This window comes from Cavia porcellus, unplaced genomic scaffold, assembly GCF_034190915.1.
Source record: "Cavia porcellus strain 051 isolate PalLab524CR breed Dunkin Hartley unplaced genomic scaffold, mCavPor4.1 scaffold_6, whole genome shotgun sequence".
Lineage (NCBI taxonomy): Eukaryota > Metazoa > Chordata > Mammalia > Rodentia > Caviidae > Cavia > Cavia porcellus.
Window position 1 is genome coordinate 23735661 of NW_026947489.1, and position 26609 is coordinate 23762269.

The 26609-nt window shown below is 42.2% G+C and overlaps 1 protein-coding gene across 1 annotated transcript; it reads right to left on the reverse strand.

The window, feature by feature from the left end:
* Bnc1 (basonuclin zinc finger protein 1) lies at nt 1-24745 on the reverse strand. Its single transcript, XM_063249682.1, has 6 exons — nt 24657-24745; nt 22821-23893; nt 11620-11937; nt 10464-10699; nt 6695-8553; nt 1-2198 (listed from the first exon to the last, which is right to left on the reverse strand). Exons 1-6 carry the CDS (start codon nt 24743-24745, stop codon nt 1514-1516), a joined length of 4260 nt encoding a protein of 1419 aa, XP_063105752.1. The 3' UTR covers nt 1-1513.
* Nucleotides 24746-26609: the final 1864 nt, after the last annotated feature.

Sequence of the window (26609 nt, forward strand, 5' to 3'; positions counted from 1 at the left end):
TATATTTTTATTAAATCATAGAAAACATCTGTATACAAATTTTTCCACTTTGAGGAAATTAGAATATTAAAACATCTGGGTAACAAAAGAGTTGAAAGATTTATCTTGCTTTAAGCAGAAACAAGTTTTAAGTGGTCACATTTATTAAAATTAAAAAAGAAGCTGAAATTATCAGTGATAGGTTTTTGGGTTTTTCCATCTCTAGGCCAAATGCATATTTCTTATAACCCTTAATTATCTTTAAGGATTTTTTTATCAGTTAAATCAACATGAGTTTAAATACAGTTAACTTGGACTCTGAATACAAAATCAGTTTCTTTTTAACCTCTGTAGGCTTTTAGGATACAATAAATGCTAAATTTCAGGAGATGGTCTCATTCCACAGGGATGATTAAGGTTCCTTTCTACAACAGCAAACATGTATAACAGTGTGGAATATATTTCAGAATAAGTTAAATATTAAGACATACAGTATGACAACAATGTCCTACTTTTTACCAAAGAAATTTCAATGTTCATCCTTATCGTGTACATTTATAAAAGGCTGAAGATGGAGAGATCCAGTGATATTGAAAATACACAAAAACCATCAGAAACTTGTTCTCTAAATGTTTTGAAATGAAAAAAAATGTATCTCCTGCCAGGATCATGCTTGCATTTATTCCATGGGGGATCAAAACACACAGAGTGAAGTTCATCAACTGAAAATGGGCAGTGGTTTTGAAGTGTAAATTACCATTTGTTCTGCTTCTGAGCAGAGATCTGGAGGTGCCACTGTGGCATCCACACTCATACAAAATACTTACATAACACAAACACAAGTTAAATATTATCAAAATCAGTTTAAATTAAATTGAAGACCACTACTTTTAAGTGCATATTTTCCCCTTAGCTTCTAAATGCATAGTATAAATCAAGAATTAATAAGGAACACAGCAGAGGCCAACTTTGCTTCCTCTCGGAACTCCCTGGAATAACATGTGAAACTTTCGGACAAGGGAGGGAGCAATTCTCCACTCCAAATGGAGGAATGGTCTCAGAAAGTCATGTTCCCCAACTCAAGTCTGGACTTAAGACTGTAAAAGGAACTGAAGATGGAATCTTTGGGACTAAGATCTTGCCTATGGCAACAATCTTTTTCCCAGGATATTTCTTCCCCAAATACCCTTAATACTGCGGGCTTCATTTGAAGCTGCCTCCAGGTCCTGGGTCCTCACTGTTGATCTGCAGACCTGAAGCTCTACCAGGGAATGTGTAAACAAATCTGGAGAAAACTGCACTTCTGCAAGTTTTCTTTTTGTCAGTGAAAACACCTCTTGGGTTAAGAAAAATAATAATAGGAAGGGCTACCCTAAAGTCAACTTCCCACAAAGCTTGTCTTTTGCATCTCCTGCTGTAAAAAACTAAATAGGTAAATTAAATATTTTTTGCCTGGCTTACCCAGCATTTCTTTGGATTACCTTATTCCTGATTTATGACAAACACTTGTCACAGTTTTTGTCCTGTCATTTTGTTACTGGAGATGACTTGGAGACGAGGCCAGGCTCTTGTGCAGGTTGGGATTCTGGCTGTGTCTGTTTCGACTGCGAACAGATGAAAACATAGTGTTGCAGCCCGGCACTTTGCATTTGTGGAGCTGCCGAAGGTGCACGGTTTTGTAGTGGGCCCTAAAGGTCCCTTTGTTACTATATGTCTTTTGGCAGAGGTGACAGGTTATGGGCAACCCAGAAGGCAGGCTGGCAAGGCTCTGGTCAGCCTTCTCCATCAGGACACAGATCGGGTACTCATCTTCCCCAGGGACAAGACCTTGTGCTTCACAGTTCCCATCACTGTCCTCCATAAGCACAATACCTTCCTCACTGGCCCCGTCAGAGTCCCAGGAAGAATGGCTGCTGCTCTCCGACTTCATGCTCGAGGTAGTGCTCAAATCTAGGACAGTACCGTCGCTTGGGGGGCCAGAGTTGTAGCTCTCTAGGCTGGCACTGTGGACTTGGGCTATTGGGTAAACCAGACTGCCCATTCGACTGGTTCCCTTGAAGATGACAGATGTCTGGGATGCTTGCTGTGTGAAAGCTATGTCCTGATAGGCCTCTTTAGCCACATCTTTCAGAAGGTAGGCTGTAGGGAAATGATCTTCACTGCTCTCCAATTCTTCTTGGTTCAACACTTTTTTGTGGAGGCTTAGGTTTGAACTATGTCTATAAGAGTGAAAAGATGGTTAGCAATGAGTTGGCTGCTGCTTCACAAAGTCATCATCCTGATAGAGCATGATAACAAGAAACGTTTGTGACACGGGTGAAGTGATGGTAAGAGGTTGGCCCCCTGTGAAAGTACATGTTCAGTGGACACTAGGGCACTGTGTCATTCAGTGCTTGCCAGAAGGTGGCATTCACTGGAAAACCAACATCACTGAAACATCAATTTTTCACTCTCTGACTGACATACCTTCCTATAAAATTCATCTCTTGTCAACAGTTAATACTTCATCCAATTAGGCCAATTTAACTGGGACACTGGAACCAGGAGATCTTAGGATAACATCAGTGCTATGGTTGAAACACTGTGTCAACTTGAGAAGATTAAAAATTTGACTAAGAGACTCAGTAGGGAGCTGGGATCCTTACTTTGTAAATATCCTCAGCCTGTGCAGGTGGAGGGTGAGGAGATTTTGAGAGTGCTACACTCATCCTGGAGGCAGCGGTGGCCTGTGTACAATATATGGGAGGAAAAGAAGTTTGCTCTCGCCCTACTTTGCTTTTGTTGCTTTGTTGTGTTCTGTCGCCTTCAAGGGCTGCCCCAGTGCCATGCCACTCTGCCTTGGAACCAGCTGATTATGGACTGAAACTTCCACAGTGAACTAAATAAACCTTGCCTTCCTTCATTTTGGGTGTTGGGTATTTCTTCTCAGTAATGAGAGAAAAGTGAACAAATAACCAGTCACAAACCACAAGAAACCTAGCAAGGGACTATATTTTGATGAAACCAGGAAATATCTCCTTGAGCTACACCAATATGGTGACTGAGTACCTTGAAATGTGGCTGGGGTCATATCCTGAAATAGCAATGTTTTAGATATACTGGATCAAGTAAGCTGTTATTAGAACATACTCTGTTTCTTTTTACTTTTTTAATGTGGCTATTAGAATATTAAACTTTCCCACGTGACTGACATCTTCCTAATGGACAGCTCTGGTGTACAGCATCTGTACACACTTCATACCCGATGGTCTATAAGATGGGTGGAAGTTTGGTTACAAGTGTGTGTGCACATATAGTTTAGTTCATATTTTCAGTGTTTCACCATGAAACACTGTAGAAGTTTTGCAAATGCAGCAGTGTGAGCACACCACTGATCTTCTAACCGATGATTACTCCTACAGGGCAGATAATGAACATCCATTACAACACACATCTTTTGCTTATATGTTATCATTCGGTCATGACTAGTAAATCAATGTTGTCCACGCTCAGGGATCTGTTTAACTTCTGACAAACAAAACCAGCCCCTATTCCCAAGAGGTACAGTCTTAAAGGTGACAAAAGAATGGCTTTAGAAACAAATGCCTCTCTCTGTTTCAGATCAAAATGTATGCCAGGGTCATGCTGGGAAAAACACCTCATTGAAACCACTAAGAATGGAATTTTCTCTTCACAATCTCTCAAGATGGGTGTATATGGGAGGCTTAATCACATTTCATAATATGTGTAAAATTTACAGCAGAACTTCTTTTTCCACTATGCTTTTTGCGGGGCATAATCCGAATTATATTTCCAGGTCACCCACTTTGCAAACAGCTCTTCTCAATAGCCGCTCTGCCCTGTGATTATGTCATTGTTCCACGTGGAAGTAGCCAGTATGTGTCGGCAGCAAATGAGACAACAGATTGACATATAGCCTAAAAAGTCAGACGAACACATTTAGTGGGACCTTGTTCAGAAAGGCACCTTCTGCAACAAAGCCAGCCTCTGGGCCTTATGCCCAACTACGGAGTAGCCCATTAACAGTAAGAGCTAGCCTGTAGCTCCTCTTTCCCCTCTCAGGCCTTTAGAGGGACAGACGCTATTCCAGTTGCCATGTTCCCTTTGATGAGTAACTCTGACAACTGCAAAGGCATCCAGACCACGCCCTCAGGCCTTCTACTTCCGGGACTTTGCAAATCCTATGCCCACTACCCTTATTCTCCCTTCAGTCTCTAACTCCTGCTCCAGCTCTTTCCCTGTTTTATTTTAGTTGAGGCCAAGAGATTCTCAAAAAGGTGGTCTGAGGGACAATCCTAGTGTTCCCTAAGGGACTTTCAGGGGGTTCCTGAACTCAACAAGTCATAAGTAACTAAGACATTATTTGTCTTTCCTATTCTCATTCTCTTATGAGTGTATATTTTCCGAAGAGATTACATAACTACAACAGATGGAATGTAGAAGCAGATATGAGAATCTAGTTATTGTCTATTAAACTAGACATCAAGGAGATTTCAAAATATGTAAAACAAAGCCATGTGACTCACTAAATTTTTGTTTTGGAAAAGTACATTTTTTCATAAATGTTATACTAACATGTTGTGTTTACAAAAGCAATATAATACAGTTTTTCAGTTTTAATATCTAATATAACAAGTATCGAGAGCAATGACTCAAACAGAAGTCTAAAGAGTCCTTAGCTAAGTATCTATAAAAGAGTTGTGAAGTCAAAATACCTGTGAGTCGCTGATTTAGATACATCCCTTTTCCTGAAGCCTTAGTTTTTCCAGGGGCCTGGTTAGACGCCCTCCCAGGAACCCACAGCACGCACATATCCTCCACTGTTATAGGGGCACTCGCCTCTTACGGCTGTCTCTTCCACTGCACCTGAAGGCTTCTGTGGGCAGGGACTGTGTCCCCAGCACCTACTGTGAAAGATTCTTAACAAACATTTCTCAGCTAAAAAGCACCTAAGGTGCTGTCCCAGTCCCTCCCTGATGGGTCCTAGTGACATCTCCCGCCTGTTCCAGTGGCTTAAAGAGCAAGGTGAACTCCTTTCAGCAATGTGGCTGTCACCTGACTCAGGGAAATGGTGGTGGGCTGGGGCCCACCCACAAAGTCCTATTTAAAATGATGTCATTTTAATTATAGATTCTAGATAAGATTACTAGAATTAGTAGTGTTAAATTAAGAATACAAGATGCTTTCCTATGTGTTGGGGGGCTCACATCTACAAATAGAATAGAGGATAAAGTATTAAATAAATGAAAAGATAAGTATCAAATGAAAAAGTATGTTGAATACAATATGTGTTCTAATTTAATAGATACTGTAGGCTACAACAATCTCAGAAATGTCAAAGATAATCTGACCAATATGACTACCACTTGGTAACAACGGCCTATTCATGAACAAACACTCCTCCTCTTGGAGGATGAAGGAGAAGGACTGGTTCACTAATTAGGGTACCACAGTGGTTTGGTTTAACATCCTAGCAACAGAAACAGGAATTTTAACTAATATCTCCCGTGCTCTATCCTCTTTCCTAAAGACAATGAGTGTGTTCTTATGCGCCTATCCAGGAATGTGTGTGGGAGTCTGTACATTTTCACCCTGTTAACAAATTAGCTATTACAATTTGGACCAACTTAGGGGTATTGACCTGCTTCAAGCAAGCTTGTTTGAGCAAATGTAACATTTTAATATTCTCTGAGCCACTTAGTATTTATCACAATGCATGTCATCACACAGCTAATCTTCTCCTGAAACCTCCTGGGTCATCTTACTCCTTTCACAAGCTGAGGAGAAGGGTGATCTGAGGAGTAGTCAGACACCCAAATCCATGACAACAAGCATAAGCAAGATAGCAATGCCAGCGCTAGGTCCCTGCAACAATGAAACAGGCTCCGTAGATGAGCATTCTGTAAACAGCTGCCTGTGTACCTATCATGAAAAACCAGCATCTTCCAGCCACCCACACAATCCCCAAAATAACCTGCCAATCACCTTTATTCTTTGATATCTTAATATTCTTAAAACAACTTTAATCCAGCCAATCTTCTACGTTTTCAAATGTTGATGGCTGACTAGAAATCGGAGAAAATGTTTCATTTGAAGGGCTTCATATTATGAAGTGGAAATCAGACAGGTTTTGGTAAACTATAGTGATAATTTAAGAAGCTCCCTCTCCTGTCCTTTCCAAATATTTATCTTTTGCCCAAGTTTTTAATATGAAAATTAGTTCATGACTCCTTATCCCACTCCCTTCAGGGCCAGATGTGTTCTAAATTCAGACATTCTGAGTTCAGAAAGGCAGAACAACACATTTACTGACAGTATTAATCTCTCTATGATAAATACAAATATAAATTCATTAAAATTTTTGTACCAATATAAAAAATCCGCACACCAAGCTGAAATGACTACAAAACTAAAAAATGACTACACATACCCTCTCATCATTTTAGGTGAACTTTTATAGTCAAAGTATTTTGGGAAATTAATGAATTTAGAAATATGAAAACTTACAGAACTAGAGTCCCTGGGATTGCAAGGCTAGTGTGAGCTGGGAACTCAGGGGAAATGTGACTGTTCAGGCCTCACCCTACCTTCCAAAGAAGAAATTCTAGGGAGAGGGCCCGGAAGTCTGTGTTTTAAGAATCCTAGGTGATTCTGCTGCGTGTGCCAGTTTAAGAACCACTGCTGTAGAAAAAGTGACTGCCCGCAGATGCCTCACCTGTCTCTGCTCCTTCGGGAGGGGAAAGTGGCACTGCAGCCTTCCACTGTGCACGTGTGTGCTTCTTTGGCGTGCATATTCTTGTGGTGCATTTTCACCCCGCAAGCACTTTTGAAGGTCTTTTTGCAGATGTCACACTGAAAGCGAGTTTCTTCTTTCTGCCTTGCTAATGCATGCTGATTCACGTGCTGCAGTTCTTTAGACTCTTCCAGACAAGGAAAGGTTATTTCCCTGCTGGATAAAGCACCGAAAAGTCCTCCGGTCAGCAGGCGCTGCTGCAGTTCCACATAGTCAGGAAAAGGAACTCGGGGCTCCATTCCCGGTGTGAAGTGGTGTTCACGGCTGTCACCATCAACCTCCTTTGGCACCAAGGTCAATGCTAGCTTCTGCTCGGCCTCCCTTTCTGAACTGTGTGTGGTTTGCTCAGAGGTTCGGCTGATGGCTCCATGAGACTCAATCACTGAGTCCAGGTGGCAGGGCCTTTCTCCCTGGGGGAAAGGCTTTCCTGAGCTTCCCGACAGTGTGTGCTGCTCCTCGGGTGTTCTGGCTGACACGGGACTGCAGGCTTCTGGCTCATCTTCACTGACCACCTGCAGGGGCATGTCTTCATCTGAACTGTGTCTCTTTTCATTAGCAATCTCCACAGCTTCCTTCTCGATTTTGATAGGCATGCTGGACTTGCGGGATTTCTTCTTGGGAAGAACATCAAATGGCATTTCGTTGGAAACCAACTGTTCTGGGATTGAGGAGGACAACAGAGGGAGAGAAGGTAGTATCCCAGGTGTGTTTGCGAGCTCAGCGGGAGTGGCTGGACTGCGGTAGAAAGGAAGGACCGGTTGGACTGTCTTTAGGTTGGGGAAAAGCACGCCATTTTGGCCAATGCTCGAGAAGGCTGGTTGGCCTGGCGTATCCTCTCCTGCACCAGGGTAGCCGGGGAGAGGTCTACAGTCTGGAGACATCACCATGAATCCTGGGCACTTGTAGCTCTCAGAACTCGCCATGCTCAGGCTGTTCCTGAGATCTTTGTCTCGGTTATTTCTATTCATTGGCATGTGGAGCCGAGGGTTGGGATTGGCGCTGTGGCGGTTCCGGCTCCTCAGGGAGCTGAACACCATGTTACATCCTTCGATAGTGCACTTATGCTTGATCTTCAGGTGGACGGCGTTGTAGTGGATCTTGAGAGTGCCCTTGTCATAGAAGGTCTTCTCACACGCAGTGCAGAATACTCGGCCTTTCTTTGTGCTAAGGCTGTTCCTTTCAGGCTTCACTTTGGCCTCGGGGGATAACTGTGTCCTTTCAAGCTTAGCAACAATGCTATAGGAGCTGGAGTCACTTAAATGGGCACTGTCTTCTTTTTGAGTAATAGCATCTGGACAGTTTAAACACTGCTCCTTTTCAATCTGAAATGGTGTGGAGCTGGAAGTTAAGAAGCTGCTGTCAGAGAATGGCCCGTGGATTTCCTGTTTGGGGTCATGGCTTTGGTCCTGACCCTGGTCTAACATATACTGTTCAGGCAGCGACCCTATCAGTGCAGGAGGCAGAGGGTTGAAGAACTGGAAAGGCAGCATGAAGGTCATGTTGTTTATGAGGTTCTCAAAAGGGTGCACATTGCTAGGGCTTCCTTTGTCTACAGGGGTGGGGAGGCTAGCACTTCTGTGGCCACAGCTTTCAATAAATGCCCTAATGTCTACATTTGTTGTGGAAGATGGTATGACGATGGCCTGCTCTTCTTTCTCTTGAATTGCCATGAGCTCCACTATGGACTTGGTCTCTCCAAAACGAAGGAACTGCTGCAAGGTGGCCACTTCTTCCTCACTGGTCATGATGTTCCAATGATCCAACACCTTTCCTGATGCATCCTAAACCCAAATCAGAATTTGAAAGTATGATCAATTTACTGAACTTTCATCTTTTCTCCAAGAAAGCAGCGATCTGATCAGGGCTCTACTAGACTACAAGGAACATTGACACATGTCAGAAAAGGATGCCCTCTTGTCTTGTAGAGTTCAGCCCTTGACCAGAAATTCTGCGAAGAACATAAACTGCACAAATGTAAGTAGTGGTCATACAAATGGTGCAAAAGAGAGAAATAAAACTATATTATTGAAACTCAAGTCATGGAAATTTGGTTATTATATTTTATCTTATTTCAAACCAACTGGTTGTCTTGCATTAGGCACTAAAATTAAAATATATATCATTTGAACAATAGCAATTTCTTTATCTAGAGACTACAAATGGAGCACTCAGGCTTAGATATAGCTCAAGTATTCATTTGCTGCAAGTTTAATAATCTTCCCAAGCAACTACCATCAGAAAACAAATGAACCTATATTGATCTATTACCCATGTTCACAAAGCAGAGCTGTAATTACACTGGAGTGCTGGAGATCTTTCAAACTCTAGTAAGGCCAAACTTTTCCCAAAAACTACAATAAATATTTTATCACAGAACATGTATTTGATGGCCTACTGAGATTTTTCACAGTGCATGTAAGAGTTTTGAAGATGATGAAGAATGTAACATCATAAATTTTTCATGCACTAGAGGCTCAAGGTAATTGATTCCATATTTTTAATCCTAACACTAGAAAGCAAGATTATTAGTATCATTAAATATTGATCTATGTCATAATGTAAGATCAGAGTGCTACTCTACATAAATGGTTATTTTTAGACTGCTGGGGGTCCTGCACTAGCGGTGAGCAAATGTGCTTCCAGAGGAAAATTATGGGCTTTAGAGCGAGACAGAAGTGGGTTCAAATTCTGAACATGCCACACATTTGTGGAATGACTTTCAGAAAGGCATTGAATAACTCTGAGCTTCTGGTTTTTCAATTAGAAAATGGGGATAATATACCTACCTTATAAGATCATTGGAAAAAAAACGTAGATTAGTAAATGTTTTTTTTATTAGTGTTTCCTTTAATGTTATAGTCTACATAAGACTGAAGTGTAAGTCATTCATCTCATATTTCATTGAATTTTTTACCAAAGTTAGCTGAAGTTATAGTGGTAAGAAAAAAAATTGCTATAGCTGTTTCAAAGGAACAATATAATTTTCTTAAGGAAACACGTTCTTTGCTCAGAAAACACTTGATATATTTGAATATGACACATGAAGCTTTACCCCTATGGCATGCTCTGGGAAGAAAGGTTAAATTACTCTGAAAATAAAAAGAAAAGAAGGGATGAAAGGTATGGAACACTGGAGAAAAGAAGAAAAATTAGGACAAAGCCAAAAGAGAATTGTGGGGAGAAAAAGGGGAAAACAGGAGAGGGTTAAGGGCTGGGACAGAGAATGAACAAATATCACATGAAGTGGAGCCCAGGAAGATGAATCAGCACCAGGAAAGCAGAAAACTTTAATGAATGATACAGAGTGGCACACAACTGTTATTTGCTGTTTGATTCTGGAATGTAAGTTTCCTTTCTGATCCCCCAAATCCTCAGTAAAATCTGATACAGACAGCATCTTGAGTCAGTGGGTAGTTTGGGGTTATAATGCAGGCAGCACCCAACATGGGTCAAATGGTTTGCTGCAGAAAAGGGGGCTTAGTGAAAGCCTCATCAGAGAATGTGTCAAGTTCTCACAACCTGACAGGTATCTTGAGGAAAACATGGGGCTCCACCCAGAACAGGAGGTGGGGCTTAAGTCATTAGGAAAATATTACAGGAAAGGGTGACATCAATGACCATGCTACTGGTAGGCAACTGGGTTAATCAGGTCCAAGGGCGCTCATTTCAGAAGACACCAGGAGAGCAGTACCTGTAGCACGTATCCACGGATGTAATCTTGCAGGGTCCAGTCCAAGGCATGGAGGATCTGGAGTACTTCATCTTGCTTCAACACACTAAAAAGCCGGTCTAGAAGGATTTTCAGGCGCACAGGGATAGCCTGGGTTCCATACAGCATGAGGCTGCTGATGTCAAACACCACATTGGACTGGACAATTTCCACCTGGCTTGTTGGATACATGGGGGGAATCCTCAGCTTACTTAGTGCTGAAAATCAAAATGAAGAAATACCATCTTTAGAGGAGCAAAAAGTAGACTAGGGCTGATTCTAGTTATCTGTTTCCACAGAAAAAACAGGAATACACAAATGACTAATAACCTGAATTAACTATCAAATTTCAAGTTTTTAAGAAATTCTAAAATAAAATTGCCTGATTTAAGATTCCCTTTCTTGTGATATCTATGAAACGACACTGTCACAAACAGGAAAAGAACAAAGAAAAGGAGGAAATACAAAGGCTGCAACTGAATAATCAAAAGGATGAACAATTAGGAAGCAAAGATTCTGGCACTGAAGAACCTGGGCTCGGGAATCTGGGTGATCTGGGCGACAGCCCCAATAGGCTGCTTTCTACTTCTGCTTCTTGACAGATGAAGTCACCTAACTCCAGGCTCTCCAAGGCAACAGTCACCTGCCACATGTGGCTATTTAAATTTAGATTAAAACAAACTAAGATTAAACACAATTAGAACTTCCACTCTGGCCACCCTAGTCGCATTTCAAGTACTTGGAAACTACAAATGGCTAGGGTAGAGATGTCAGGTTTGGCAGTGAATAAGCAGGACACCCAGTTATAAATTTATGGAACATACTTCCACCAAAGAACGTATTGGGATGTGCTTAAACTATAAAATTAGAGACTGCTTAGTAGCACAGAACATTCCCATTACTGCAAAATAAACAGCTCTGAAGCATCAGTTTCTACATCCTTAGAATACAGTTAACAAGACACAATATAGAACTGTTAAAATTCAGAGGTAACATATGAAGTGGTTAGCCTGTAACTTAGTACATACTAGAAATTTACAAGTTAGCTGTTATCCTTACACAGTAAACCATCATCAGTCCCGGAGTAATGGTAAGTTATTAATAGGGAACACTAGAGGAAGGGTAAAATGTCAGTTACCATGAGCCACCCATCCATGTCTGCATTGCTCACACTGACGGTGGTTTATTTTCCCAGGTTTGAAGCTTTGGCAACTACAGTTCAGAGTACAGCCGATAGCCTGCAAAAGAGGAGAATAAATACATGTCTGTGTGGCAATGTAAGTGCTGTGCAGAGCATACACTGCACTTAGGAAACAAAATATATTCCCCCATTCAATAGCCTTCACCAAGCAAGGAGTATTCACTCTGTGCCAGACCCAAGGATGGGAGCAGTACCCTGGAAAGATGATCAGCTGGCCCAGTACTTGGGAGACTGTGAATGTATTACACAGATATTCTGCACACGAGAATGGGCAAAAACACAAGGACTTTTAAGAGAAGATTATGGCTTGGAAGTTAATGTCCTGCTCTGTTATGTTATTAAGGGCACAACATCAACAGTCGGTTTTTTACCATATCTCTTTAAGTTGACCAGAACAGCAACTCTGAAAGGTTTTCAGTGGACATGCAATAAAAGGAACAATAATCTGAACTAAGAGCAATCCATATATGGAATTTGTTATTCCCATTCCCAAGATGTGTAGAGGCTGAAAATACCTGAGAACGTGCAGTGGCTGGCTATGATCAGGCTGATTCTCTGACCCACTCCCTGGACTGTGTGATTGACTTTTAGAGACAGACAACTGGGTAAGGCCTACATGGATACCTTGTTTGCCTGTAATAATGCTGTGTTTGGTGTCATTGGGTTGACTATATAAAAATAGAGCTGAGACAGAAAACGTATGTATGTAACAGAGTTCTAGAGTTAACAGTAAAGATATATTAAATATGTGTAATTTTTTTTTAAAAGATGAGTTTCTCAAAAGGAGATAGAAGGCTGAAGAATATAATCTATTTTAAAGCAAAAAGATCTCAAAGAAGCTCAGTCTGGGAAGAGACAGTGGGTGGAATCTATACAATTCAAGAAAGGCTTGAAAATAGGAACTCTGTGTGTGTGTGTGTGTGTGTGTGTGTGTGTGTGTGTGTGTGTGTAAGAAGGATGAAAAGCCTTACAATTATGGGCTTACTCCCCAGTCTGGCATTTGAGGAGCCATGTGGCCTTGTAAGAAGGACAAGAAAGACAAAATCTGGCCAAGGACTTGGGAAACTCACTTTAAGAAGTATAAAGCCAGTCTTCACTTAAAAACCTGTTGCTGGCTGGACTGTAAAATGTTACAGCCACTTCAGAAAATAATCTGGCAACTGCTCAAAACATTGAACACAGAGTTATTAAATGACCCAGAAATCCTACTTCTCAGCATATAGCCATGAAAACTGAAAACAAATCCACACAAAAATCTGTACATGAATGTTCACAACAGGATTATGCACAATAGCCAAAAAGTTGAAACAATCCCAACATTCATCAACTGACCAATGAATGAACAAAATGTGCTACATTCATACAATAGAATAAAAAAGAATGAAGAACGGATACTTGCTACACCATGAGTGAAACTTGAAAATATTACACTAGGAGAAGCTAGGCACAAAAGGTCCTGGGTTGATTCCATTTGCATGAAATGTCAAGAAAAAGCCAATCCACAGGGGCAGAAAGTAAATTAGCAATTACTAGGGGAACAGGCAGAGGTGAGATAGGACTCCTAGTAAGTGATGGATGGAGACTACTGTGTATCTTCATTTAAAAAAAAAAACTTTATTGACCTCTTTACTCTTAAGTGAAGTAAATTAGACACACATGTTTAAATATCACATTGTTTCTCTAGTGGGAGAAACTGAAAAGGTAAATAAGGACCAAAATGTGTAACAGATACCAGGGAAATAGGAAGAAAATATTCAAATGGGAAGGTGGACAAGGGATGGGAGAAGAGGACAGGGAGGGAAAAGAAAAAAATGAATACAAGGAAGTGAGACAATGGAAACAAAGCTTTTGTGAATAAGAAGGGAAAGGGGTTGAAGGGAGAAGAGGAGATTGGGGAAAAAAGAAAAATCAAGAAATACTATACACAGGTACACATTTCCTCTAATGAGCATGAACATTATACATATCTAAAATTTACCAATAAAATTAATTTTTAAAAAGTTTTATTGAGATAATACTTGCATATCATATAATCTAGCCATTTAAAGTGTAAAATTTGTGATTTTTAGTATATTTGTAGAGTTACACACCATTATAACAATTTAACTTTAAACATTTTCGTCATCTCCAAAAAGAATCTTCTGTATGAGTTTATAATAGATATGTTTTCATTTCTCTTGGTTAACGTCCTAGAAGTAGAACTGCTGGATTACAGACAGGTACACTTCATTTTATTGCCCCTGGATTTACAGTACCTCACAGATACTGTTTTTCAATTGAAAGTTTGTGACAACTCTGTGTTGGCAAATCTACAGACACTACTGTTCCAACAGCTCAGAAGATTGTTAGTATATTTCAGCAGTAAAGTATGTTTTAATCAAGGGATACACATTGTGTTTTTAAACACTATGCTGTTGCACCTTTAACAACTATAGTGTATAATATAAACACCTACGTGTACCGGGAAACCAAAAAATTCATGCGATTTGCTTTATTTTGACATTTGCTTCTAAAACCGAATTCACAGTATTTCCAAAGCTTTTTATAAAGTCATACAATGTAAGACACAGAGTCTGATGCAATCTCAACTCTGTGCTACTCTAGGAATTATGTATCTCCAGAGGGGGTGGTATCATTCCCAAAGGAATGAAGTCTGGCTCTTGGGAGTGTGAAAAAAATGTTATTGTATTTATGTATAATGCACAGATATTCATGAATATCTAAAGACACATACATATATATGATTGTACATGTATGACAGTGTGATACTGTACTAAAATTTCTTTGGGGAGGTATAGTTAGGAAAAAATTTCTAAAATCTCCTCAGATGTGGGAGGAAATATAAAAAAATTGAGAAACACTGCTCTAATGCCAGAATTTATCTTACTTTTTCATTATACATTTTTTAACTTGCATATGCATATACAAATACATTCAGTATATGAACACATGTACCTGAATATGTGTACGTTAAGCATTATTATATAGTTACCTTGAATGGAAGCTGAAGGGTAAATGTGAATCATGGTTTAATTTATATTATACACCATCAAAAATTTAAGGAGACTATTAGCTTAGTTTGTGGCACATCTAGTATGTTGTCCAGCATTTCAAACTTTGGTCACAGCTTCATGAACATCAGCTGCCGATGAACCAATCAGTAGATTGTTGGTAGCTACCACCACACTCAGTACTAAACCTGTAAAAGTATTTCACAATCTAAATGCTATAAATGTGACTGTCTTAAAGGAAAAATAAAAGGGAGAAAAGTTATTCTTTTGGACTATATGCCTCAAGATCCTTTTCATTACTTAAAAATAAGACATTGCAAAAAAATTACACAAGGGAATTCATTTTATTTATTCTGGAAGTAAGACCCTGTACCCACCAGTTGCCAATTATTCCCCACTTCCCAACTAGTGACAACCAAAATTATCTCCAGATATTGTCAAATGCCCCTTGGATCTACACCTCCCTCTAGCTGAGACCATAGACCTAATTAGTCCAGTTTTAGCAGCTTTGTAGTTTGGAGACAGAATTTTAAACAACTTTTATATGTAATTCCAAAGGATAAATCCTGCTTTATAAGAAACATTCATGTGGTTTCACATGAACCTATTTGAATAAGGCTTATTAAAGGCTCATTAAACATCTATGGAAATAAATGTCCGAGGAGTTATTTATGAACTAAAATACCTAATTACAATGTGTAAGGAAACTTCTGATATCAAGGGCTTTGGATATTCCCACCTATCTCAGAATTCCATGATGCTGTAAAATTATAGCATCATTATCTAAAGATAAAGTAAAACTTCTAAAATGTAATCAAACCAAAACATTTAAATTACAGGCCAAAAAGTACTCATGTAAATCAAAATTGAAAACTTTTAAAATTTATCTCCTTTCCTTTGGAATCCTAATAGCTGTTCTGTTCTTCAGAAACACAGGCAGATGTTTACAACTCTCTTAACTCACCGAGACATGATCATTGCTTCTTACGCACTCATCTTAATCAGACTATTTCTGGAATTATTAGTCACTTTGATGTACTACAAATCAACATTTAAAGTTCTATAACTCACGTGTTCATTCATTTCCAAATGGACACACCCAGTGTGTGATGAGCTGGGTTGTTTGCTGTGGAGTGCAACATTATGACCTAACGTTCTGTAAGTTGGTGGACCTATTTCATCTCCCAGACAACCCTGCTCGACCTTCAACTTGGTGGATAAACTTCCAGAAACTCTGCGAGTAGCTGGCGCAGGCACTTGGTGAAGTAGATGCACAGACATCCTGTGCTAGGATTTGCTTTATGGAGTTTAAGAACAAAAACTGTTTACTTCAGAGCTATTTTCATTTCTGGAACAGGCAGATATTTTTATAGCACCGGAAAATAAATCAAAGGGAATGTTTTTTGGGGACCAGACAGAAGAGGGAGGGGAGAACACAACTTTAGGGTTCCTAAACTCACAGCTCTAGCCCTTTGTATGTGACAGAGACACACTGAATTTCACTGAGCCTGGGAACTCTCAGATTTGTTTCTTGGTTTGTGCTGTCCAGTACACTAGCCACCTCTGGTTAGGTAGATTTAAGTTAATTATTTAGCAGTTTAGCTCCTTGGTCACATCAATTACATTTTAAGTTCTTAGTAGACATGTGTGGCTACTGGACTGGACAACGGAGATACACAGTATCCAGTACCTCAGGAAGTTCTACTGGACAGTGCTGAGCTCAAGGGTGAGACCAGTTACTGTTCTCTGACCTGGTAATGTTCATGTTTAATAGGTGACTTTATTTACTCTCATTAGCTTGCTGTGAGAAGGGAATTATTTTTTGGGAAATTTAAATTGATAGAGGATTTGTAATTTGTCCAAGATCACACAGTTGGCAAGCTTTATTGAGCATCTTTTTAGATTTGTGAGACCCTGTACTAAGTAGGTCACATATAGTATTTAATTTCTTTCTCACACACACTAAGGAGGAAGGGCATGTATAAAATTCTATTTTATAGATCAGGAAACTGAGAAATTTAAGACCTCGTGGTAGTCTCAAATCTAATCATGGGGTGAAATATTAGTAGCTGGAACCAACTAGTTTTATTTAATCTCTACAATTTTCAGCATTAGGCATTATCATATACTTCTGCACATAAGGACAATAAAGTTCTATATGGTAAAGAAACTTCATTCATTGAATATTTACTGAACAATTAAGAGTCAGCAGTGTTCCAGATTTAAAGATTAAAGAGCAGAAGAAGGAGGATAAGGTCCTTGTCCTTGAAGAACTAATATTCTAGGCAGAGATCAGAAAATGAAAAGTAACAATTATTTTTCAGAGTAAAGTAAGTTTTATGAACAAATTGAGAAGGCTATGCTAATGATTTAACAAGGTGGCACAGAGGAGTAGGGATAGAATTATGTGTGTGTGAGGGTCATCATCAAAGATCTGTGAGGAGATGGCACATGAACTAAGACAAGGAGCTGGCCATGTGAAGATCTGGAAAGGGAGGGAGTGTGTCAGAGTCTGGAATTTATTCTAACAGCACGCCTTTCAAAAGAGTGAAGCATGTATGATTTGCCTATTCACACGATATCTTTGGTTGCAGAGCCGGGGAGCTTGAGCTCCTCCCCCTTCACCTCCTGAGTGCTTTTTACTGAGCCATAGTAAAACCCAGGACTAGCCTCAACTTAAGTCTTCCTAAATCACATGACCTTTAGCTCTATGCTTCGACACCCACAACTCTAAAACAGCTTCGATACCAGCTTCTGCCAACCTCAGAAGCCTCGTAGCCATACAAATGAGGACTCACAGATGAAGAGTTGAGAAAAATGAACATAGTTAGACTGTTACTGCCACCATGACCATGAGTAGGTTGTCAGGTCTTCTGGCTCTGCATAGACTTAGCTACCAAAAATATGTAAGATAAAAGCCTCCCTAAAAACTACTCCACAGTAAGTCATTTCTAAAAGATGAAATGAAACAAAACTCCAAACCAATGCCTACCTATAAGCTCTGGGCTTGATACTTGGAAAATCTTCCACTGGTATTACTTCAAAGAATAAACAAATCACTGACTGAATCAGTGAGGGAGCTGCACCTGTTGTGGTGTCCCCTAGATCCCCTCCCCGGATCTGCCTTGCTAAAAGAAACGCAGTTTCCAAGTCTCTACTGGTGGCCAATTACTAACTGGTATGCAGTAGTAGCTGCTGGTTGGGGCATTACAGAAAGCTCCTGAAAAAAACGAGCCATGACAGAACTGAGATTCCTATTTTCCTTTTCCTATTCCTCCTTCTTGGAACAAGATGGCTGGAATCCAGAGATCATTTTTTGACCGCTGGGTAACCCTGACATCATGCCCTAAAACATGGTTTAGCAGAAAGCATGGTTTTTAGGAGCATTTTACCAGCAGCCAAATTAGTTCCTGGTTTATACACCGATCTTCCTATTGACTGTGAAGAGAACCACATAAAATCATATGGAGGTGGCTCCTTAGTAGAGATTACTGGGCCAAATGCAGAGTCTCTGGTCCACTCTTACTTGTGAAATTTTATGGCTATGCCAGACTCTTAGTGGTAAGAATTCCAATCTGAAATCAGAGGATCCAGCCTGCCAGACCCCAAGTCACTTTTTACAAGTCACCAAGCTTTAGAATAAATATGCTTCAGGTTTTTCCAAGTTGTCATTTTAAATGCTGAATCTAGGTGATTGTTACTACTGTCTTCAAGCCCTGGGAGACTGCTGTATTATCAAAAATGGTCAGTTAGGACACAACAGAAGACATCTTTCGGAGCAACTGAGCTAGCCTTAGCTGTAGGGAGAAGGCTTGGTTTCTCTTTCCCTGGAGTGAAACTGTCATTCTTTTCCCTGTGGCTGCAGAGCTGACCTTGCTGGTTTAGGAAACGGGCACTATGCTGAGATGGGCGCTCTCTGCCCTCTGCTCTGCCTCTTACACACATACTAAATAGGACCTTGGACTTTTCTTATCAGAACCAGATTGTTGTTGTTGTTGTTTTTGGCTTTTTACTTCTCCTTCTCTCTCTTTTCACCAACTTATTTCACTTCCCTACTTTTTAAGTTTTCCAGTGTTTTTGTCACACATACAAACTCACAGAAGTAAACGTAAGATTCTGAAATAGTGTCACTACCTGCCAGATGGGCAATGATGACAACTGGAAAGAAAAGAGAAGAAAACTCACGAGGCCTGTTCTGTGAGGCAGCTTATCTGTGGCTGACCGCGCTGGACCACAGCCCACCTGGAGAAATATGCACGGACCAGATGTTCATCTCATCAACACACCAAGCTATCGTCTTCCATTAATAGTTTAACAAAATGATAACCACGTATTTTAAAAAGTTGGTTTTTGTTTGTCCTAAAAGCTTCTACCATATAGAACCTAGGAAGCTTAGAGGATACAAAGATCAGTAAGTAACTTCTAGTGTTTGCATTAGGGGAGTACATGGCTTCCAAGTCATAGAACTGGGTTGGTTAAGAACAAAAGCTCAGGGAATATGATTCGTCACAAATTAGCATGTGCCATTCACTAAATTAAATATCTAAGAATTCAGTGTGTGCAGGCAATACCACAGGGTTAATCACAAAGAAAGGCTCACTGTGCCCATGTGTGTCAGGCCCAGGAGCCTGGGCCACAGGGTACAGATTTCTGCAAAGGGTAATAAGAGCTAATCTTGAGAGGTGACCCAGGCTGGGCACTGGACTAGGAAAGACCGGGAATCAGGAGCCTCTCTTTTGAGCAGATGGAACTATTAGAATTCTAAACAACAGGAAGATATGATTATGATTGAAAGAGGGGAGTTGTTGAGCCTCAGAAACCAGACAGCATCTGTAATGTAAAAATGACGCGAACGGATACCGGACAGAATCTGTTTTCTCACTCCAAGTGAGGGATGAAAAGCTGTCAAAGACAGCTAAGGGCACAGACAAGACAAAGCTCAGCCAGAGAAAGCTCAGGTGGGAGGTAAAGCCCTTTCAGGCGATAGCTGCTGGGCTAAGTCTACCTGTGAAGAGAAAGTGTGCGTGACACACTGGGAGTGTTCTCTCATTGCTTAGTTCAAAGCGGGTGATGGGGAAAATGTTCTTTTGATGTCTAGAAATCAAAGTATCAATCCTGTGCCAAAACAATTTAACATCTGAGCCTTTTTTCTTAAAATTATTAGTTCTGAAAACTGAAAATGTAAGAAAGTAGAAAAATATGCAAATATCACCTTAGAACCTAAAACTGAACATTTCTTTTTCTAAAAAACAATTAAAAACTATACAGAAATATAAATGATTGAGATATATTTTTCCTTTATAACCTAAATTTGCAAGACCTCACGAGTAAATCTTTAATGTTTGACCACATAAAACCAGAAAGACATCAACTGCATGTAAAGGAAACTTCTGAGCACAGCTGAATTAGCTGATGGAGGCAGAAGAATGACAAAACCATGTCACGGTTTTAGGGAAGGTGAGCAGTTACATAAGCAACGGCACTATAATACTAACGCTAATTAGAAAGTAAGGGTGAAATTGTGAACATTTCTCTCTGGGTAAAAATATATAAACCTCTGTTTTAGGAACTTAATGAGAACTAGATTTTCAAAACGAAGCTTTTAAAGAGACAAGCTCAAACTTAGTTAATTATGCTGTCCTGATCCCTGTCTTAAAATTCAGCACGGTGTATCATGAAACGTTACAACTGGCAGTATAAAAATTTTACCTTTAGAATGAACAAAGCAAGAAACAATTAGAGGTTTCTGGAATAAGGACAATGTTTCTGGAAGGTGGTGTAGATCTGGACAGCAATTTTCTGTTCTGTTATGGGAGGATCACACAAACACTCTGCAAGAGGGAACAAACAAACTAATATAACTATGAAAAAATGCTAGAAGCCTGAATCAAGAGATTACTTGAGGTAATCATTTTCCTCTACACAGGTCTTTTTGGCCTTCACAAAATTTTATCTTTTATTTTGCTCTCCACATTAGCCGAGGGAAATTACCATCCTCTCAGCCTAGGGTCCTTCTGTGATTTGTCAGGCTACTTAATAATAATGAGTCCATGTGTGGACGGGAAAAGTGACAGCCTGTTTGCCTGTAACTACAGAAAATTTGAGATGGCCCCAAACTGGACTCTGGAGAAGCAGGAATGCTGTTTATACCCACACTCTTTCACTAAAATAGCTGTATGTCTGTATAGAGAAATGATGCCACGCTGCAATCTTGGAATTTCCAGAGTTAGGAAAAAAGACTTCAAAGAATGACAAGATAAACAGAAATACGGTTTCCAGGTAGAAATCAATTTAAAAGGAAAAAACATTCCAGATGCTCCATCTGTGTAGAACCCAATCTTTAACCTCTCTCAGTGATGTCATCAAAAGTAAACAAATAAATTAATAGCCCTGCAGGAGAGTATTCTGAATAAGGTAATTTTTAGAAAATGTGTATTGGTTTCCTAACTTTTGATCTTAGATTCCAAAAAGAAGTGTGGCTCTGCACTGAAATTTCACCACAGTGAAGGATATTTCTTGTTTTTGTTCTTGTTCTTCTTTTTTTTTAAGGGCTGTTTCTGACAAAAGTAACTCACTTGAAGTGACATCTGCAGGGGAGAAAATTCACCCTGGGGTGAAGCATGCTCTTCTGCAAGTAATTTACCTTGTGGAACCTTCAGGGCAGCTCTTAATGACCACCACCAACAAAATAACTGCTAAAGCCCTACACAAAAGCTGAAAGACACTTCTGTCCCCCCACCTTGATACACCACAGTTTAATTTTACTGACAGATCAAACTTTTAAAATGTACCCTGCTTATATTTATCCCTTGGCATTTGTAAACAAGTGTGTTTACCATAGTAAACAAGTGTGTTTAACAGACAATTATTAGTTCTACTTATAGGGTTTTTCTCATCAATGGGGTTGGGTGGTCTTTCTAAGCTGATGATCTGGAGGCACAGAATGAAGGCTTGACCTGGGATGCAGGCCTTATTGCTGCATGAAGGAGACGTAATAAAAAATAAAACAACTCTCTGTAAACCTTATGTTTCTAAGGAAACTACTCCATGTTGATTAATATTTTTAGAGTGAATTATAACCACAGCAAACATTATTATTTCACATCCTGGATAGCAGCACCTGAATAACAACTTCAAACTGATAGCCATTTTTTATAGTTGTTGTTGGGTTCAGGGAAGAGCATGTCACTAAATCCTTGCTGGTCTGAAGAGACTGCATTTAGAAAATCATACAGACAATATTACAAATTAAATCCCGCAGATGTCTGAACATATGTGAAGAGCATGAATGCTAACTGAAGACTCTGCCACTTCTCACCGTTTAATTGTAACAGGATATGTTCAACCAAGAGTCAAACTGAAACAGTAATAGTTCCTGGATGAAATTAAACTTTGCAAAATTATTAGACAAGAGATCAAATTATTACCCATGTCCTATTCTTTATAACTGTATGAAAGTATGTCAAAAAGGATCAAGTTATTTATAAAAAACCCTCACAGTGTAAGATGTAGTTATCTCTTCACATGTATTTCAAGCAAAAATCAAATATAGCGCATTTAGTAACACCTTAATGCTCTTTCCTATGATGTACAAAAATTTTATTTGACATTCGCTTTTCAGGAGTTTTAAATATACATCAACGAATCTGGGAGGGAACAATCCAGAAGTGCATTCACCACGAAGCAAAAATTTTAACACAGTACTGTGAATCATTAAAGAAAAGTGATTGAACACAGGTAAATGCGTATTTGAAAACTCTTAAGAGCCTAAGGACTTCTCTGAAAAGACTGCATAAAATTTAACGGCAAGACAATACACAAAGAATGAAAGGACACCAGAAAGAAAAAAACTCTGCCAAATGCAGTTTTTCAGTTCACTTACATTGTCAAGCCAAAATCCTGCTGTTTGGAGAAGACTAAGAATACACTTTTACAAAAATCGTTGCTACATGTGTTCTGTGGTCCCATGCAGTCGCACAAGCCCACACGCACACGCACACGCACGCACATACATGCACACACGCCCCCTTGCAGGGAGCCCGGGACACCCAGCCTCTTTCACGTCCCTCAAGTGTTAACGGCAGCGGCGCCCCTGGAGAGGTCAGCGCGGGCTCGCTCCCTCCCGACCCTGGGAGCTGCGGGCTGCCCTCCCTGTCACTGTCATCCGGTCCACGAGCCCCGACACCAAATCACGCAGTCCTGGGTGGAACACGTCCCGCTGCGTGCGGGAAAGGCCGGGCCGGGGTCCGCGCCCGCGGTGTCTCCTGGGCCAGCGGGTCAGGCCCCGGGACCAGCAGGGAACCGGAGCTGCCGGAGCGCGCGGCCGCCACGCCGGGCTGAGGGGGACAGCGACCTTGCGTCCCCGCTCCGCGCCGTCACTGCTCCGCGCGCCCCGAGGAGGGGACACCAGCACGGCGTCCCGGGCCGCGCTCACGCTCACGGTCACGGTCACGGTCACGGGGTGGAGCCGTGCCCACGCCTTCTCGCGCCTCCCGCCGCCGCCCGCGCTCCTGAAACTTTTGCGCCTACGGGACTGTCGGCCTCCCGCCGCGCGCGTCCGCATCTCCTCCTCACGAGTCCGCGGTCCCCCTCGTCGGCGCTCAGGGCAAGCCCGGCGGGGTCCGCGGCCGCGTCGCCGCGCGAGATAGATAAAGCGTGAGAAGCAGAGGGACGGACGGACGGACGGACGGACGGACGGGCCAGGTCCGCGTCCCGCGCGCAGGCCCTCACCTCGGCCATCCTGCGGCGTCCGCTCCCGGCCGGCTCCGGCGCGTCTCCCGCCGGCCCGCGTGCGCCCCGCTGCGCTCTCGCCGTCGGCAGTGGGCGGCCCCGCCTCCGCCCCTGCAGCGCCCCGGGGGACCCCGCCCCGCCCCGCGCTCACGCCCCACGCCCCTGCGCCCCTGCGCCTGGACTGGGGAGCGCGCGCCCCCGGGCCCGCCCCGCGCCCCTCGCTCCCCTCCCCACCCCTCCCCGCTGCCCCGCGGAGGACGGCGGCACCCGCGGAGTGGGCAGGCCGTGGCCCCGCGGACAGCGGAGGTGTCTCCCCGCCGGGCTTGAAGGCACTTGTCGGGGAGACGCAGACGTGTCCGTGTCTGCCTCCGGGAGCACTGCGCCCCGGTGCCCTGGCTCGGCTCCTGTCCTCCCCTCTTCCTGCGCCAATGGGCTCTGCCTCCAGCCCGCCCCCAGACGCCCTCGGGTCCCTGGCGAACTACACGTCTGGAAGACCTGGTCGCCCCCTTTCCAGCTTCACCACCGCCCCACGACAGCTGTGTGCGACTGCGCACCTCAGTAGCTTCGGTTATAAAATGGGACTAAGGATTTCCCCTTAAGGACAGTTAGGGAGCTGAAAAATCGAAAGGCAGCTTGGCACTTTGGAGCATGTGGGACAGTTTGCCCCAAGACCCTGTGCTTTGGGGCCCATGGACAGAGGGTCCTTCAGTCCCGGGTGCAGAGGTGGCCCCTAACTGCAGAAGCAGGCAGACCCAGGGCCAGAGGGAATGAGGCCTTCCTTCCCGTTTTGAAAGGACTCCCAGGCTAGACCCGGTGTGCAGGGTGTTTCTCTCTCCTCACCCACCTTCTTTTCTAATGATGGAGATCCTTGGTGGTGGTGGAGGGGAAACAAAGCCCCTTCGCGGTTCCTTCCACAAAGTGAGACTGAAGGGGTGCAAGCTGATTGCAGCCTGCCAACCAGGAGGCCGCCCTAGCGCTGGAAGGCACAGATGAGCGGCAGGCCTCCATGGGGAAATGAGGCAGCAGGGCACAGAAGAGAAAAAAGTATGGGTGTCGGGCTATGGAGTCCGAGGGTATTCCCACTGGGCCAGTGTCCTGCACCCATGCCAGGCTGGAGGCGTGAATGTCATGCCCTCAGATGAGATGCCTACTCGGTGGGGGAAGATTCACTTTTCATACAGTTAACGTCAACACTGAGCTTTGCTTTGTGAATTCCCAATACAAACTGCTGACCTCCTGTTCTCTATGTCCACCGTCCCTGAGGAATAAGGCCTCTCTTGCCCTTCCTTTCCTCTCTGGTGGTTGTCACACAATACTTCCATCAAGACCGTTCTCAGCTGTCACCGCCTCTGGGAAGCCTTCCCTGATCACCAAACCTTCCCTTCGTGCCTGCCTTTGGCCTCTCCTGACCCCTACACGTTTGTCTCTGCTTCTCTTGCCGTGCTTACTGCACATTTTGTAGCCTCGTTGTGGCCTCAGTTCTTTTGGTCATTATTTGCTTAGTGGTTTCCACGGAGCTCAGGCTTTGGGGTGTGAATGATCACGGAGTAGCCTGTTCTCAGTAAAGGGAAAGTGGCAGAGGAAGTCAGCTTTCCTGGCCTTCCTTTCCTGATCTATGAAAGTGATATGAAGCCTTGTCTCTGGCCCGGCAGAGATAAAGAAACTAGCGTGTTGTGCAAATATTGCTCTTGTTTCCTTTCTGCTGCACCTAAAACTGATTTTGGGGATAATTAAATCTGTCACAAGAGAAGTCCTTGGTTGTAGTGTTACAGAGTGATTATATATGCTTATGGTAAACACACCAAAATGTCTAAGTCTCCAGCAATGGAGATTTAATACCTTTAATCTGCCCAATTGAAGGTTTGGGCATTATCTTTCTGTTCACTACAAATGAATTATATTTGTTTTAGTAAAAGTACTAGCAACAAATACCAGGATCAAGTCAACTTGTAAGTAACTGTTCCCGGTTGCATATACACACACACACACACATGCACATGTAGAGGATTTGGTAATACATAGTTTGTACACACGACAACAGGCTGCCTCTTCCAACACACACTACTGGGACTGACGACATATTTTTAAAAATATGACCAATTTGGGGGCTGGGGATTTAGCTTAAGCGCCTGCCTTGCAAGCAGGCAGTCGTGAGTTTGATCCCCGGTACCGATAGAAAGGAAACACACACACACACACACACACACACACACACACACACACACACACACACAAAATGACCATTTTTACTTCCACATAGGGAACTAATAGGTCTGCATAAAAAGTAATAATTATTTGCAAGTTCACCTAGAATCATGTACTTCATAATACTATGCGGCTTCTGAAATCTGTTCTCATATTTACTCCCCAGGTTGGATGGACTTCTCTTTCATTCCTTGGAAACATGAAAGCAGAAACAGGATAGAGAAGCCACTGTGCTCGGGACTGGCTGAGTCAAGACTATGCAGACCATGTTCCTGGTGATTTTTAGGTTGGGACTGGGCCCTGTCGTCTCCTTCTCCGTGCTCAGCTTCTTTCGTGTGGCAAAGGAGAGCATGACTGACAGCCAGCTTTCAGAACTGTCACTTTTCGTTCTTATGCTTCAGCCCTGTAGTTTTCTTTTTGTGTTGTTTCTGGTCTTAGCAAGTGATAAAAGCAGAACATCTTTCTTAACTTTACATATCCAGATATTGATAAAAAACTTTATTAAAAATGGGAAAATAAAAAAGACACAAAGTAAGAAATTGACTGTGCCTAGATCTGAAGTGAGCAGGAATCAGCTTTCTGGATTCAAGGGTTTGGGTTGGGTGGCCCTGACTCTGGGCAAGACCTCTCCAGAGAGTGTGCAGTGTGAGCCCATCCTGAGAGTGGACTGTCAGTGCTGAAGGGCTGGGCTGGTTGAGTTCAGGGAAGTAGGGAAGGCGGGGGTGTGAGGTTGGAGGGCCAGTGCCTATCTGAAGTGGGCAGTTGTTGCTCTGTTTGTCATCAGCTGGGAATGTGGGCTCCATTCTCCTAGATTTCCTGAGTTTTCAAGTGAAGCTGGAAATGTTCTGCTATTTAAAAGTTGGCAACTAATTCAATTTTTTGATAAATATAGTGTGAGTCAAACTAAATGTTTGCTGGCTGAATCTGTCCAACCCACTGTTCACTAGTACCTTCTCCTATATAGTGGTGTCTCCATTACAT